Raw genomic sequence first — 17649 nt, 5'->3', positions numbered from 1 at the left:
ATCCACCAAAGATGCCGAATGGATTCTTGCCGAACGGCAAGAGGCAACATCAAATTTTTTTACTTCTCCTCAAACCCTAGCCCATCTACACATGCCGAAGCCCATCTTGGGCCCAAGTCCATTCACTTGCCAAAGGCCCAACCCAAAATAGGCCTCGCTCCTATTCAAAAAAATGGAGCTGGACCCTTGCCAAACGGCAAGGGCCACGGAAAAATTTTCTTGTGCCTTAAAATCCCCAAATGGCCCGGCCATTTCCAAAAAAAAAAAAAAGGGCTACACCCTTGCCGAACGGCAAGGGCCATGAAGGAATTTTGGAGAGTCGAAAATTTTCCAAACGACCCGGCTCCCTTGATGGCCTAGCTCTCGAGCTCAACAAAAAATATAGCTAGAGCCTTGCCGATCGGAAAGGGCCAAGGACAAATTATGGAAGAATCCCTTTTTCTCCAAAATTTACAAAGGACCCGGCTCCTTCGAACGTCTGGCTCCCCCACGGACCCGGCTCCTTCGAAGGTCTGGCTCCCCCAAGGACCCGGCTCCTTCGAACGTCTGGCTCCCCCACGGACCCGGCTCCTTCGAAGGTCTGGCTCCCCCAAGGACCCAGCTCCCATCCTATCTGTAACATGCCCAAGTATCCAGGTACCCAGCTACCATGTGTTGACGCAACTCCTAGCTTGCCAACTTGGGGGACTAGGGAGTGCCCTACGACTCCCAACGAAGCTGGAATGCTCGGTTACAATTACAAAAACTCACAAGTTCCCAACCCAGAAGTTACTTCTCGACCGCGAACTTGGGGGACTACTGTTTACACCATATTGAACCGAGCAGACCCAGCACCAAAGCGACTAGCACCAAGGCAGCCACGCCTTCTCCCATGCCGAAGAAAGACACACTTCCGAGGTCGAGCAGACCCAGCATCAAAGCAACTAGCACCAAGGCAACCACGCCTTCTCCCATGCCGAAGGAAGACACACTTCCAAGGTCGAGCAGACCCAGCATCAAAGCGACTAGCACCAAGGCAACCACGCCTTCTCCCATCCTGAAGGAAGACACACCTCCGAGGTGCCGGACACCTGCCGAAGCTCCCAAATGCCAAACCTAATCTCCAGGACACGTGTCGCCACCACAACGGCTTGCACAAAGTCCCACATTGGAACTTTGTGCAAAGCTCCCACTCTCACCTCCCTATAAATAGGGAACAGTACCAAGGTAAAACAGAGAGACCATTCCCCTACTTTCACTGTTACTCTGCCAGAATTACTACCTGTAACTGACTTAGGCATCGGAGAGCCTTCGGCCGGCCCCACACCGGTGTCCGAAGCTTAACGGTTGCTTCCCCTCTTTTTACCTTCTGCAGGTCTTACCAATCCATTTCATCCAAGGGCTTCAGCCTTCTTCCCTGCTGAAGACCTAGTACCTCTAATCACTAAGTTGGACTCAAATAGTGGCCGAGCCATTTTGAGCATCAACACATACCACGACCCTTCTTCAAGCAAACTCTCCACCACCTTGGGATATGTTACATTGGCTAAAAAATACTCTTGACACTTTCTAGTAACAAGGCCTTGAAAACCTCTCTAACATTCTCCTTCCTTGTTGGCAAATTTGGGAAGCTAGAAACCTTAAGATTTTCCAAGATATTTTCCCTCACCCTGCCATAGTGTTGAATGTGGCAAGTCATACTGGGGTGAATTACTTGAAGAAAAATTCTCACCACCACTTAAAACAATCACTCCTTGCCTCCATTAAATGGGAGCCCCCTCCCACTGGTTGGATAAAGCTGAACTTTGACGGCTTAGTTCACAATGAGGTTGCGACTACAGGGTTTGTAAGTAGAAACTGGGATGGGCATGTGATGCTTGCTGGTGTCAAGAAAATTGGACAAACTTCCATTACTGTTGCAGAATGTCTGGCTCTTAGGGATGGTTTGGCCTATACGGTTCATAAGGGTTGGCGTAAAATTATGCTTAAGGGAGATTCGAAGGTTATCATTGACTGTGTTAATCAGGTGGCAGCTCCCCACTAAAGTATCAAGCTTCTGATCCAGGACATTCTCTTACTTTGTTCTCTTTGTGATGATGTATCTTGCAAACATGTTTACAGGGAAGCAGACTTTATACCTAGTGGTCTTGCTAATTTGGGTCATAATCTCCCGCCGTCCAAGATTGGGGAGAATGGTCTTCCCCTGCGTGTTCCTCTTTCCTTTTATTTTGATCTTTTCGAGCCTGCGTGCCTGTGTGGTTTTTTATTTGTTTTGGTAATTGAATTTTTTTTTTAAATAAAAAAAAAAGGACGATAAATTTGAAAATTTGAAAATTTGTGTGAGGATATAAGGGGTAAAAAAGATGAATTCCTGATAGGTTAGCTCTCCTAGAATTAGAATACTACCTTCCTTTCCAAGAGTCCAACTCCTCCAAAATGAGGAGTTGAATTCTTGAATTTTTGTGGGCCCGCTCACTTTATTTATGTGAAGTAAACATGTAAGTAATCTGTAATCAGAATTCTTCTTCTCATTTTGATTCCCATTAATAGTCATGCCATAAAAGTAAATTAAATCTACCCACCGATTGAAATCAACCACCTTCGAGTTTACTTATAAATTTTCACCTCCAAACCGTAATCAAACTTACATCCGAACCCTAACAAAGAAATACACAATGACTTTCATCTTTTAATGGCAATATATGAGTAGTATTTTGAAGAAGGAAATTTTGAGTCGTTATGGGCTAAGGTGAGAAAAAAAGGTCCAACAGCTAAGGCCCAAAACCACAAGAAGCAACTGTAGAGAGCTAGAGGCCATAGACGCACAATATGTGTAGAGCGGGGAAAGTTCAGACTTGAGAGCAGAGAGCCGAAATGGCGCCACGCTTTCAGAACTCAAAAACCCTAAAACCCTCAAAAGGTCCTCTTCCTTCTTAAACCCTCAGACCGCATTTATTCACGAAATTACCCATCAGGAAATGGGGTTGCTCTTCCGTCCTCTACTTGCACAACGTCTTGGTCTGGCTTTCTTCAAGCAACCTAGCCTCTCTTCTCTACTCTGCTCCGTCCACCAGGTTGGTTGGTCTCTCTCTCTGATTGTTTTCTTCAAGAAACCTACAGTAGAATACATTCTTTTTAATTCAAAATAAGTAACATTTATTTTCATTGTTTTGGTGTTTTTGCTCCAGAGAGGAAGAAGATATTCGACAACTTGCGTTGGTAATTTTCACATTGCTTCCGTTGGAATTTAGAGTTTGTTATGTGCAGAAATTTTGATGCTTTATTGTTCACAGCTGAATGTGATGGTCTGCTGGATGGTGATGATAATGATGATGCCAAAGTAAGAGAAAAAGATGCTGCACTGCGTTTGGCTCTCTCACGGCTTTCTGGCGATTTCGGTAGAGAGTCTATGTTGTCTTTGCAGCGGTTTTTTCGCTCAAGACGTCCACCGATCATCTCCACTGGCTCCTTGAAGCTTGATTTAGCTCTTGGGATTGGAGGATTACCAAAGGTAGTTAATTGTGTACCTATTACTTCTTCATTAAAACTAATTTTAGCCACCTCTTTACCCCAATCTACCCGGAAATTCCGAAATTCTGCATATGGCTTGATGATGGTAGGATTTGATACAGGCCTGTTGTAGGATGAAAACAGACAGGTTACTAAAAATTTCAAATATAGGTGCATTGAATTCATGTGATTTTCTTTTTTATCTGCAAATGGATGAAATAGTGTCAATTTTAGAACTCTAGTCTGAAATGTACATTGCCCTCTGCAGGGAAGAATCGTTGAAATTTATGGGCAAGAAGCATCTGGGAAGACCACACTTGCACTTCACATCATCAAGGAAGCTCAAAAGCTTGGAGGTGTGTATTTAATTTGTGGTCTCATTCTTTGTATAGGAAGTGGAGACAATAATATATTCACTGACTCAGTTTGATAAGGAACATGGAAGATGCCATTTTGCTCATCTCTGTAAAACTCTGATCATCCACTGTACATAAACTAAATATTTTATGCTTTAGTTTTGTTCTGTTTGTGTATAATATTGCATAAGGAAATGAAGTTTTATAGAAGAGAAGGGAATTGCCCCCAGTACATGAAGGTACACACAGTAGGAGCATATATCTATAGAAAACCGAAATTTCTGAATGGTAGAACATGAGATGAAATACAAAACTGATATCCATTGATTTAGGGACGAGAGGATAATATAGTTTTAATTGGTGGACTCTATAGGACCACACTATTTTCCCTCCATTTATACAACATAATACAGTGAGTGATAGCCTTCCAAATAGAGCTACTACGATACTTATTGAGTAACCACAACCACATAGAGTACGGGTATTCCACCCACTACTAACCTCAACCTTTTAGCCAATATCTTAACTATCCCTTCACACACGCTGTGAGTGTAAGTTTTGGTCTGAAATCTTTAATGAGAAGGTCCAGGTTTCTTCAGGGTTAGAGCAGTGGAGGCACTGAAACTTTTTGTAAAGGAATCAAGATCCTAAAAAATTCCTAGCAAACTGTTGCGACATCTCTCTCAAGGGCAGGCCTACAGACCTGGAAATTTCCATATTAACAACATTAGGGTCCCAAGTCATATGACCATTCAAATCATGGAAAAACCTCAAAGATTCCTGTATCTGCAAATGGATGTTCCAACCAGCATGTTCCTCTGTATTACTTGATTGAAAATTTGAAACATCCCTACATGAAAACTTATTTCATTCTAGCACCTGGTAAGAAATATTGAATGACTTCATGGTATCTGTTTTTATGTTCATTTCTTTCTATTTGTCTTCGTAGGAGCAAATCCCTATATGTGACTCATAGGGGCACTTGTTCCATATAACAGAGCTTGGTATTTTTTTTATAGGAAAAAGTTACAATGAATGCAACTTACCCATAAGGCTTGCCATCTTCTTGACTCCGTCCTTGACAGAGACCATGTGCTCTTAATGAAATTCACTATTTAACCCAAAAATGCTTCAAAGCAAAGCACAAACAGAGAGTTATAATGTGATCTGGTATAGACCCTCATACTTGAACTTTTAGAACTTACTAACTACTCAGTGGAACAATGTAGTTGGTAATTTCTATATCTTACTAAGAAGAGATGTTACTCTAACCATGCAATCTTAAGGTCTCTTTCTCCATTTGCCTGTCTCTCTGTGTGTGTATCGTTTTGTATATTTTATATATTTTGAGTATGAAATATGTGCAATTTTCTTGCATCTCCTTCACTCCTGTGAAATTAAATTATTTAGTAAAATTTTATTTAAGTGCCCTGGGCTTTCGTATTTTCTAATCTTCCTTCCTATTATGAGAAGTCTCATACAAGTTAGATAGAAAATGTTTCTTTTAGTTTTCTCATAAGGGAAAGCGCACACACACACACACACACGCATATATATATATATATATATATTAAGGGCAGTTAAAATCTTAGTAGTTCATCTCTCTTAGAAACTAGAAATGAAACCAATATAAGGCTTAATTACTTTCACCTAATCATTTGATGTTTTGACCTATTTCTCATTTATTTGGTTGTTATGTATGGGGCTGGTATATCATATGCCCTGCTAGCCATTTGTTTAATTCTAATAATTATATTGCCCTATATCGCCTCTTTTCAGTTCATTATTATAATTGCTTAACCAGACTGTCCTTTTGGCCAGGATATTGTGCGTATCTTGATATAGAGAATGCAATGGATCCTTCACTTGCAGAATCTATGGGTGTAAACACAGAAAACCTTCTTTTTTCACATCCCAGTTCAGCTGAGAATGTGCTAAATGTGGTTGACACTCTGACTAAAAGTGATTCTTTGGATGTAATTGTGGTTGATAGTGTAAGTGATTAAAACTAAATATGCTTGTGGCGTTATTCATTGGAGAATTTGCTTCTTTTGATGTTACACTTTGTTGAGATTGGATATTTTGGATGTCTCTTACCAACATAGCTTCCCAGCTTTTGCTTTCCATTGTCCATGAAGAAAAGACACATCTACCTGTTTTTAAACACCAATAACTGCATAAAAAATGCTGATATATAGACAAACATATTATACATACATGATAGTGGTGCTCAGCCCTCTGTTTGAGGGAGCCTTTGTCATTTGGCAAAGATATGCTATCATCAAGTTATGAACAGGAAAGGTGACATTGTCAAATTGATGTATTTTAAATACCAATCAAAGAAGGTATACCCGTGGTGTGATTAGACAAACTAGGAACTGAAATGCTCTTCGACTTGTAACTAATGAAATATATAAAGATAAGTTAATTGAGTTGACTGTTGGATGTAAATTAGAGAGTTCATTATTGGACTTGCCCTTTCCTTTTCTTTAATGGGATGAATTTATGCTGCTGTGTTGTCATGGATGTAGATGATACTATTAATCGTTTTAGAGTATTTCACGGATAAAGAAACTAACAATTATTGCTTGGGATACTTTGATATTTCAGGTAGCTGCCCTGGTCCCCCAGTGCGAACTTGATGTTGTAATTGATGGTGCATACCGAGATGCACAGTCAAGAATTATAACCCAAGCATTACGAAAAATACATTCTTCATTATCCCGTTCTCGAACTCTTATCGTTTTTGTTAATCAGGTTATTGCCACCCTACTTGAACATTTTTACCTATTTATTGTCTCTTATAAATTCTGTCTTTTAAGCTGCAGAAGGAGAAATGATGTTTACTATCTAATATTTTATTTTGGGTATCCAGGTTAGATCAAGTCCAAGCGCAGGGCAAGATTTTGGACCTATGGATGAGGTTACTTGTGGTGGAAATGCCTTGAGATTCTATGCAGCAGTACGACTGAGAATAAAAAGGACACGGTTGCTTAAGACTGAGGATAAGGTAAATCTTTTATTAGTTTAGTAATGACAAGAATACATACAAGCTATCAAAGGTTATTTTGAGATATGCTCATTTTGTGAACAAATTTATTGATGTTATGCTGCGCTTAATGCTTCTTGATGCTTCACGCTGTTGTGCTGTTGGTCTCTTTCGATCAGTCAAATCGCTGTTGGGCAAATATATCGGCATATCTGTTAAGACTATCTAATAGTTCTCTGCAAAAAGCCAGTTTCTTTGATGTTCTGAGCACAGTTTTAAAAAGCATTGCCTAGGTGCGCCTTGAGGCGAGCATTTTGTTTAGCTAACTTACCATTTAACTTACGTGAAACCACTGACGCTGTCAGATGCATTGCAAATCGCGGCTGAGGAGCTGCAAATTGCAGCTGATGTGTAAGTGAGGCAAGGAAGAAGAGTGTTCGTGCCCTACTTCTTTTGTTCAAAGTGCAGTTGTAGTGCCTTAGTTCAGGCTGGTTCAAAGTGAAACTTGCCGTTTCACTTAAAGGCTTAAAAAACAGCCTTTCATTATTCTAATTTTTGAAACACTAAAGTTTCTTTGGCACAACCTCTTCTTTCATCTCTAGTCCCACCTACTCGATACTAACAGCCTAAATATCCGTGTCAATCCTTAAGTTTTCAACTGCACAACCCCCTCTTCCTCTCCCACGTTCCACTCGAGAAATAAAGTGGTATGAATAATTGCATTGTTTGTTTTTGTAACGATATCATTTGACTGAATGAATATCTTGTATGCTGGGATTGATTTTTATGCTTAATAACAGTTAGCACTTATATTGAACTATTTTATTATATTATTTATGTATGTTTTTAATTAAAATAATACATGTTCGAAAAGGAAGATGCATCGCCTTACGGGGTCAAAAACGTCTTGCCCTTTAAAACATTGGTTCTGAGCAGTTGGAGTAGTAAAGAAGAGTACCACAATGCTGCAATAAATGGAATGCAATAGGGCTGCAAAGAGAAAGCAGTAAAATAAAAAGTTTGCTTCTGCAATTGAAGCATACTTTTGTCCATGAATTTCAGTGTGTGCAATCTCGTGTCCTTCCCTGAAAGTTGAGCACCAAGAGAGCATGGTGTCGTCATTCCTCCACAGGTTAATGTGGTTTAGGGCCACTTTTCGAGCATTTCACTTGACAATTATGTAGATGTATCAAAAACTCTATTGCTTAGTATTAGGTTGAGCTACTTAGAGAGTGGTGGTAAAAGCTCCTTAATGCATTGTGTGTCGGGCATTTACATTTCCATAAACAGATGCAGAACACTATGGATATTCAATTTGTATGGTAACTGAAGTTTCCATCTTTTAGTTTACTCTTTACTTTAAAATTTTGCTTGCCAGATTTTTTACTGTTTCCGTCTGAGGAATTCTATTCTTTCATTTGATCATAAATTCCATCTTGTTATAGGTTACAGGTCTTGGGATTTCTGTGCAAGTGGTGAAAAATAAATTAGCACCTGCGATGAAGAAGGCTGATCTGGGGATACAGTTTGGGAGAGGCTTATGCCTTGAATCTGAGGTATTTCAGTTGGCTTGTGAGCATGGTCTCATTGCCAAAGAAGGAAGCAGTTACCTCATAGGACGAAAGGTGTTTAGTACTGAACATGCAGCTGAACAGTATCTGGCAAAAAATGATGCGCTTTTTGACAAGGCAGTTACGATTTTAAGGAAAATGATGTTCGAAAGATAGTCGGGTTATGGAGATCTCGAGTGAAGAGCATTATTCAATGTGAAATTGAAATTGGAGGGCCCTAGCTACATCCGATGGCACAATGCTGCTTGAAGGATCTTTGTGATGACATTTGCAATGGATTGCATTCCTGTTTAGGCGGTAACATCTCTATTAAAGATTTGGAGGCTAAATGTGACCCAGTCCATTGACATTGGAAGTTCCCTCCATCATCCATGACCTTGCAGTGATCATGATTCATATGCAAGTATAATCGAGCCACGCTCTGGTGTGTCGGTCAACTAAATTGCAGCACAGTGCATTTGTACGTGTATATAGAAACTTGATTATGTATGAGTTGGACTTTATTTTCTACATTGTTTGTGAGAAGCGTACATCCCGATGAAACTTTGCAGGTATCTCAGATTTTGAATACAAATCATCAGTAGCTAATTGCTATACAAGCTGACAGAAGGCATTGCGCATGCCCACACCCATTTTCTGATATAAAATCAAAGTGAATTCTGGCATCAGATGTCCATCTTTAATGCCTTGTCTGGTGTATTATCTTTTAGTTTTATTTTAGTTTTTGTTTTGAAAACAAAAATTAATTACAAGGAGGATCCTCTCAGGATCTATAGTGCCTTCTATCATACAACTTTTTAGTAGAAACACTAAAAGGAAGGAGGCTTAGGGCCGAGAGTGATTTAAAAAAAACAATTTGAGAAGGCCTACTTTTCCATATGGATGCACACAATAGGAGCATTGCTTGGATCAAACTACCGAAGAAGCTTGGATCTCGCGTGAAAACATGACGGGTCCAAGTTTCTTGTCCCACAAGCAAAGTGTCAATACGGACGCCAAAGACGCTGGGCAACCTATAGGTGAAAACAGTGCAATCAGGGGAGGTGGGGGAGGCTGAAAACGCCACGGCAGTGATAACGCTGTCATGGTATGGGAGGTTGATTCTTTGACGCGTAAAGGGGTTGAAGAAGGAGGAGGTGTTTCGAGACTGTATGAGCAACCAACCAAACCCGGATGTGAGACACCTCATTTGGTCCTCAAGTTGCCAAAATTTGGAGGTGTGGTTTTTAGGGTTTAACCAAGCATGATTTGATTCCCCGGAGAATTCTCCAAGCAAGAACAACATGGGAATGTTTTTGTTGATTTCCTCTTCGTGATGAGATTTATAGGGAAGACCCATTATCGACGCAGAAGAAATTGTAAACGGCAAACAAAGAGAAAGAAAAAACTTTGAGGACTGATGAGTCTAGCAGAAAGTGATACATACAATTGTACAACTTGTTAAGACTTGAGAGTAAAATGGCCAAATGTATAGAGGCTTAATCCTTTCCCAACTATATAAAGTTAGTCGGATTTCTTATTAGGGGAGTAAAATTTTGTCAAGGATAATTGTTGTGAATTGGTTCATCCGTGGTTTCTAAATTCTAAAAGGTTTTGCCCTCCAAATTCTATCCATATGAAATGAGGAGTGAGGCAAAAACCGGGATCCTTCTAATTTCTTTTCTTTTATACAAAGCTGTTGTATATAAAAAAAAGTTAAAATTAAACTATGTAAATATGGACAAGAATTGTGTCCTAAAAAGAGGCTTTCATATCAAAGCGAGGTCCCCTTGCCTTCGGTTAGACTTGGAGACAATGCAGCGGTTAGACTTGTGCTGCAAAATCCTAATGCTTTATAATAACCGTATTTCTTTTAATTTTTGGCTCAACGACTAGAAATACTCTCTCTATTTCCCACTATTTTTTTAATTTTATTTTTGGTCTAAACCCACAGGACCTGGTGGAATATTCTTCGATTCACAATGCACCAGGGCAAGTTTTATGTATATATACTTTTATGTAAAAAAATTGTCCATAAGCCAAGCTTAATTTTTGTTATTATTATTATTTTTTGAATAAAAACGGTGGTCTAAATTACAGAGAATGAGCATTTCTTAAGCACACACAACTAGGATGCATTTGGAGTTCGAATATAAGACCTCTGATCTGTAAATCAAGGCCATTTTTCCACCGGACTAGGCAGACTAAGCTTTACTGATCTAAGTCGAGTACAAGGAAAATAGGATGATGATTACAGCTACCAGTGGAAAAATCCACAGGCAAGAAGCCAAACTAACTACTAAAAACCACATTTGGCTAATTAGCCGTAATTGTCGCCTAAAATGCCAAATGAGCCATCAGATGGTGGTTGGCGATCAATTTCAATATTTCAAGTCATTTAAACGTAAGAAAGGAGCAACATGTATACTCCTGGACTGGACCATTAATTCAAGTCTATGAAGTCAGTCAATGCAACTTATAGTGCTTAGAGTTTTTCTTTCTTATTTGTATTACTAATAATCATGGCTTGCTTGACTATTAGATATATTTCAGAAATTTTTGTTATCAGTTTTGGTCCAGAATTAATGCATCCTCACCCAACAAATAACACTCTACAGCTATATACACAAAACACATAAACACTAACTATGAACACGTAAAACCCTACGGCCATGTTTGGTGCTTATAATTGGATTGAAATTGATAACTCACAAGATTCAAGTTAAGTTGAAGTCAGAAATGAAGGTAGAATTGAAGGATTTTTCATTGTGTCTGGGCGTTAAAAGAGATTAGTTAAGGTGTGTATGTGGGGATTATCATTGGCCCAATACCTTCAATTTGTACAAGATTTGAAAGTTTGCCTCAATTTCTTCCTTTACTATTTACATCTTAAATCGAGTGAGCTATCTGATCCAATCCAATCATAGACACCATATGTGCACTCCGTATACTCTTATACTATATGAGGGAACAAATCAAAATCTGTACATCTATATGCATAGAGTATACGGTGTTAAAAGCTTCAATTTTGCATAGTCTAAACGCACATTAGTGATGGAGAGTGGAGCCTACAAATTGAGACGTGGTTAGAAGACTATAGATATCATGAACACAAATACAGTTGAGTCTCCACCACTTGTCTCTGTGGAAGAAAAGTCCAATAGGGTGTGTTTCGGGCAGGACCGTGCTAATTAATGCAACGTTTTCTGCAAGCCGTACTAAGTTTTGTAATTTCTTGGTGGAATTTTTTAATTAGCATGGACTGCATCTTTGAGTCTTTGGCTCCATCTATAAAGAGGGAACCTCAGAACTTGGAGAAGCAGTGCCTCTTTCCTTCTTAGCTTACTTCAACTTTCGACCTGCAAAAATTTGCACAATGGCCAAGTCACATGTAGTTGGCAAAAGCCCTTCCATGGTTTCCATAATGCTGCTTTGTGGTCTGCTAATGGCTACCCTTGCCACAACAGGTTGTCTATTTTCTCACATAGACAAGAAACAGGAAGACAGAAAAACATGGGAATATATTATTTTGTGTTTTTTCTTATTATTTAAAGTATTGTTAATTGTTTCTTTAATTCTATTATATTATTATTTTTTATTTGATATAAATGTAAAACATGCACATCACCGGAACTTGGTCAAAAATTTCTCTTAAATTGTAGTATATACTACATATATACACGTATACCTTGTATATGCATGCATGACTTCCAAGTTTGTAGTGCCTTAGCATACTTTTGTTTTGTTCGGATACAAGTGATGGTCTAAAAGCTTTCGCTTGTCTCCTGTATGTATATATGTACTTAATTTTTTCAGCATATATGGATGCTATTAAATTTCTATTCACAAAGCGAAAATAAGAAAAACTGACGTATATTTGAATCCGATCATGCAGAAGCAATTGGTGTTTGTTATGGAACACTTGGAGACAACTTACCTCCACCAAGAGAAGTAATAGCTCTCTACAACCAATACAACATCCAAAGAATGAGGCTCTATGCTCCTAACTTTGACGCACTCGAAGCCCTCCAAGGCTCCCCAATTGAGCTCATTCTAGGTGTAGAAAATGAGCGCCTTGAAGACATTTCTTCTAGCCAAGCCAGTGCAGATGATTGGGTCCAAAAGAATGTCCAAAGCTATAGCAATGTCAATTTCAAATACATTGCGGTTGGAAATGAAGTAAAAGCCTCACAAGCACCCTTTGTTGGCCCAGCAATGGACAAAATTCAAAATGCAATTTCTAAGGCTGGTCTTGCAAACAAAATCAAAGTCTCCACTGCGGTTCACCCTGTAATTCTTGAAAAATCCTACCCTCCATCAGAGGGCTCATTTCGGCAGGACTATCGTCCATTTCTGGATCCGATCATCAGCTTCTTAGTGCAAAACAAATCTCCGTTACTCTTTAACATGTACCCGTATTTCAGTTACATTGACGATCGCAACGATATTAAACTTGAGTATGCTCTTTTTACATCTCCCTCAGTTGTAGTGAATGATGGGCAGCTAGGGTATCAAAACCTGTTTGATGCACTCTTGGATGCGGCTTACTCAGCATTAGGGAAGGCTGGAGGCGGTTCTTTGGAAATCGTCGTATCAGAGACTGGTTGGCCCTCGGCTGGCGGGGATGGGGCAGTGACAACGAAGGAGAATGCGAGAATTTACAACTCAAATTTGATCAAGCACGTGAAGGGAGGGACGCCAAAGAGACCTGGAGTCCCCTTAGAGACTTATATGTTTGCCATGTTTAATGAGAATAAGAAACCTGGAGAAGAGACTGAGAGACACTGGGGGCTGTTCTTTCCAAACAAACAGCCTGTTTATCACATTGATTTCAACTAAGGGCGGAAACTCTAGTGTTCTAAGGTTACTCGTAACCCTAAATAAAAGCTAAGTGTCTTATGATGTATGGGCAAGTTTTTTATTTATTTATGAAATCTAAGGCAAAAGCCAAATGTCTTGTGATGTATACAGAATTGTCGCTAAAGGGGAATATAATAATGATGAAGTTTACTACTCTCTTTTTTTGGCCGAAGTTAGGAAGGAGAAGGAAAAAAACTCACATACACGGGTATCATGGAAACTTGAATTCAGACCACTTGGGAGCACTTCAAAGGCGTGGGCTAGTATCCAGCTAACCCCATTGGTGAAGTTTACTAGTTGATTAGGTTCTTTAGGAAGTAAATTTCAATCACATGTATATGTCAATTACAAAAGCTCAGTAATATTGTATCACTCATCCTGTTTTCAAACCTAAATTGTAGTAGTTATGTAGTAGTTATATATATATATATATATTACACCTTTTCTCTTAACTTTTGCTTTCTTTGTTAAGATCGCATGACTTATTATCAGAGGGCCAAGTTTTAACATTATAAGAACAAGAGATTCTTCCAAAACACAAATGCAAATGGCCCTATAAAAGTCCATGTTTACTTCATCTCCTGTCACGACTTTCTTTGGTTGACCCGAAATCTCGGATACCAAACCAAACTGTAATGGGATGGGAAAACGTAATGAATAATGTGAATAATAGCACAAACTCAACTCACACAAAGATATGTACAAGAAGAAAACTTATTAGTTTTATGGATAGTGATAATCATAATGATGATGAGGGTACTCTATCAGGGGATAAAGGTTCTCTCTAATCGCCTTGGCAAGGTGAGGGGAGGGCAGGCTACGGTTAGTCTAATGACTTTTTCCTTATGCATAAAGAAACTCGCCTAATTCTCTGGACTCGTGTCCCATTTTAGTATCAATAATAAAATATTATTTTTTATCACAGAAAAGAACAACCTAAATATACCCTTTTGTTGGCAACATAATTAATATTAAGTGATTGCAAAGGTATCTTAAGTAGCCTAGCAATGAATAGCTACATGCATTTCCACTAGTAAAAAAAACTCCTTGCGCAACGAAAAATTATTCGTCGCTCAAAGTCACTTTGCGCGACGAAACTTGAAACTTCGTCGCTCAAAGTCTTGCGCGACCAAATTTTGTGCGACGAAAAATAATTCGTCGCGCAAAGTCACTTCGCGCCACAAACTTTTGCGCGACGACAATACATCGTCGCTCAAAGTCTTGCGAGACCAATTTTGCGCGACGAAAAATAATTCGTCGCTCAAAGTGACTTTGCGCGACGAAAAGTAAACTTCGTCGCGCAAAGTCCTTATAAAAATAAATAAAATAAAAAAATTATTTTTTAAAATCTTTGCATGACGTAATCCAAACATTTTGTCACCTAAACCAATTTATTTTTGTTTTTTATTTTGTATGCATAACACTTAAGAAATTAAACGGTATATATATTTATTAAGTAGCTTTAAATTTATTATTTTAGATCGGATCGGATTTTTATTAGAAAAATATATTCTTGTTGTTCGGCTTGGGTTTTTGTTAGAAAATATATATTTTAAATTGACGATCGAATTATTTCATTGTATTCATATCGGGTCAAGGAGTGTAGCAGTAAAAAAATCATCAACATCGGAGTTAAAATAACCGTTAAATCTTGATTTTTCATTATAACCATCGAAAAGTTTTATCCCCTTACTTGATCTCTGAATGTTTATTTTTTCCGATTTCTGGCTATATGATCTCGAAGTATAAACAAACAAGTTTGATGGTTGGATCGTTGAAACTAGTTTCGTAGAATGTGTATGCCATCAAAACAATATATTCAGTAACAATTAAGAGTTTATTTATATTTTCGTTAAATATAACATAAGATTTTGTGGTATCCACTAGTGTAAATATTTTAAATTGAAGATCAAATTCAGTCATTGTATTCATATTGGGTCAAGGAGTGTAGCTGTAAAAAATCATCAAAATCGGAGTTAAAATAACCATTAAATCATGATTTTTCATTTATAACCGTCGAAAAGTTTTGTCCCGTTACTTGATCTATGAATGTTTATTTTTTCCGATTTTTGGCATATATGATCTCGAAGTATAAAAAAACAAGTTTGATGGTTGGATCGTTGAAACTAGTTTCGTAGAATGCATATGCCATCAAAACAATATATTCACTAACAATTAAGAGTTTATTTATATTTTCGTTAAATATAACATAAGATTTTGTGGTATCCACTAGTGCAAATGTTTTAAATTGAAGATCAAATTCAGTCATTATATTCATATAGGGTCAAGGAGTGTAGCTGTAAAAAAATCATCAAAATTGGAGTTAAAATAACCGTTAAATCATGATTTTTCATTTATAACTATCGAAAAGTTTTGTCCCGTTACTAGATCTCTGAATGTTTGTTTTTTGCGATTTTTGGGGTATACGATCTTGAAGTATATACAAACAACTCTTATGGTTGGATAGTTGAATAGTGTGTGTGTGTGTGTATATATATATATTTATTAAGTAGCTTTAAATTTATTTATTTTGTACGTATAACACTTAAGAAATTGAATAGTATATACATTTATTAAGTAGCTTTCACTTTAATTATATTTTAAATCATAAAATAAAATATTTTTATTTTTTATTATTCATAACAATTATTTTTATAAATATTGTGCTACGAACCAATTTTTCGTCTCTCAAACGTTTGCTCGACCAACAGTTCGTCGTGCAAAACTCTTAAAATTTGGGCGAGTACCAAAAATGGGACGCGGGTTTTTAAAATTTTTAAAAAAAACTTTAGACTTTGCGCAACCAATATATTTTGTCGCTCAAAACTTTGCGCGACCAATATATATTTTTCGTCGCGCAAAAAATTTGGGCGGGTACCAAAAATGGGACGCGGGAATTTTTTTATATAATTGTTTTAGACTTTGCGCGACCAATATGTATTTTTCGTCACGCAACAATTTAAAAATTTTGGCGGGTACCAAAAATGGGATGCGGGAAATTTTTTTTTTTAAAATAATTATTTTAGACTTTGTGCGACCAATACTCCTATATTCGTCGCGCAAAACTTTGCGAGACCAATATGTTTTGTCGTGTAAAACTTTGCGCGACCAATATATATTTTTCGTCGTGCAAAAATTTGGGCGGGTACCAAAAATGGGACGCGGGAATTTTTTTATATAATTGTTTTAGACTTTGCGCGACCAATATGTATTTTTCGTCGCACAAAAATTTAAAAATTTTGGCGGGTACCAAAAATGGGATGCGGGAATTTTTTTTTTTCAAAAAATAATTTTTTTTAGACTTTGCGCGACCAATATTCCTATATTCGTCGCGCAAAACTTTGCGAGACCAATATGTTTCGTCGCGCAAAACTTTGCGCGACCAACAGTATTTTCGTCGCGCAAAGTGATACGATTTTAAAAACCAAAATAACTCCTCCACCATTTTCTCAATTTCTTTCTCTACTCTTACCTCTCCTCTCTCTTTCCCTCTCCCCAAATCCCACCCTTTCTCTCCCACTCACTCCTCTCACTTAATCTCTCATCTCTCTCTTCACTATCTCTCACTCTCACTCACTCTCTCATCTATCTTTTCACTATCTCTCACTCTCTCACTCTCTCATCTCTCTATCACTATCTTATCTAATTCTCTCACACTCACTTCTCCCTCTCATTCTCACTCACTCTCAATCTTGCCAAAAGGAATATTCTCTCCAAATTTTAAATTGTTTTCATTAATATGTGTTTTTGGAGTTAGTTTTGAGTTTGTGTGGGGTTTGGGGTTGAGTAAAGGGGAGAGATTGGAGTTTGGGTTGGATTTGTGGTATAACAATTTTAGGGGACATTTATTGTTTTGTAAAAGGCAGTTCTGCCTAAAACAACCCAACTTCTATCAAATATTTCTGGCCAGAACAGCCATTTGATACTGAGATAAATTATGAAAGTCCTCACCAGTCTGAGGCAAGAAAAGAACTTACTTGGGAGATATTCCTCACCCAAATTCACAATCATTTGTTTTAGAATTCAGTAACTTGGGGCGCAAGTTATCCACTCTAAAAAGAAGTCTGCTAGGATCTACATTGCTAGCAGTGGCACGCTCACACACCAAAGAAAGCTGACTTGTTGACCAACACATGGTCTCCAAGCCAGTGGGGAACTTCGCCCTTCCATCACAGGAGCCAAACGCAAAAACGGGTGAACAATTTGGCACGCCCAGTGGGACTTCTCAGTATACATACTCTGACAGAGCCGTTCACAGATTTACAAATACAGGAAGCTCTAGCCAGAATCCACACCAGATATGGAGACAAACCAAATGGCTCGCAGGGAAGGTCCCGAGTCAGAAGAAAGCGATGCTAGACAATCAGCTCGCGGCAGTGCAGGAAGTAGACGTTCTGGGACTAGC

The 17649-nt window shown here is 38.3% G+C and overlaps 2 protein-coding genes across 2 annotated transcripts; both read left to right on the top strand.

The window, feature by feature from the left end:
• The first annotated feature begins 2827 nt into the window (after positions 1 to 2827).
• On the top strand, positions 2828 to 9062 carry LOC117634687 (DNA repair protein recA homolog 2, mitochondrial). The gene is made up of 8 exons (XM_034368874.1): positions 2828 to 3053; positions 3168 to 3198; positions 3273 to 3490; positions 3758 to 3845; positions 5667 to 5839; positions 6456 to 6602; positions 6721 to 6855; positions 8280 to 9062. The coding sequence occupies exons 1-8, from the start codon at positions 2958 to 2960 to the stop codon at positions 8559 to 8561; spliced, it is 1170 nt and encodes a 389-aa protein (XP_034224765.1). The 5' UTR covers positions 2828 to 2957; the 3' UTR covers positions 8562 to 9062.
• Positions 9063 to 11726: 2664 nt separating this feature from the next.
• Positions 11727 to 13367, top strand: LOC117634775 (glucan endo-1,3-beta-glucosidase, basic isoform-like). The gene is made up of 2 exons (XM_034368989.1): positions 11727 to 11851; positions 12280 to 13367. Exons 1-2 carry the CDS (start codon positions 11761 to 11763, stop codon positions 13221 to 13223), a joined length of 1035 nt encoding a protein of 344 aa, XP_034224880.1. The 5' UTR covers positions 11727 to 11760; the 3' UTR covers positions 13224 to 13367.
• Positions 13368 to 17649: the final 4282 nt, after the last annotated feature.

The sequence above is a fragment of the Prunus dulcis genome, chromosome 7 (genome assembly GCF_902201215.1).
Source record: "Prunus dulcis chromosome 7, ALMONDv2, whole genome shotgun sequence".
NCBI classification, from domain to species: domain Eukaryota; kingdom Viridiplantae; phylum Streptophyta; class Magnoliopsida; order Rosales; family Rosaceae; genus Prunus; species Prunus dulcis.
The sequence above is the reverse complement of the archived record's forward strand: the minus strand, read 5'-3'. Positions and strand labels throughout refer to the sequence as shown.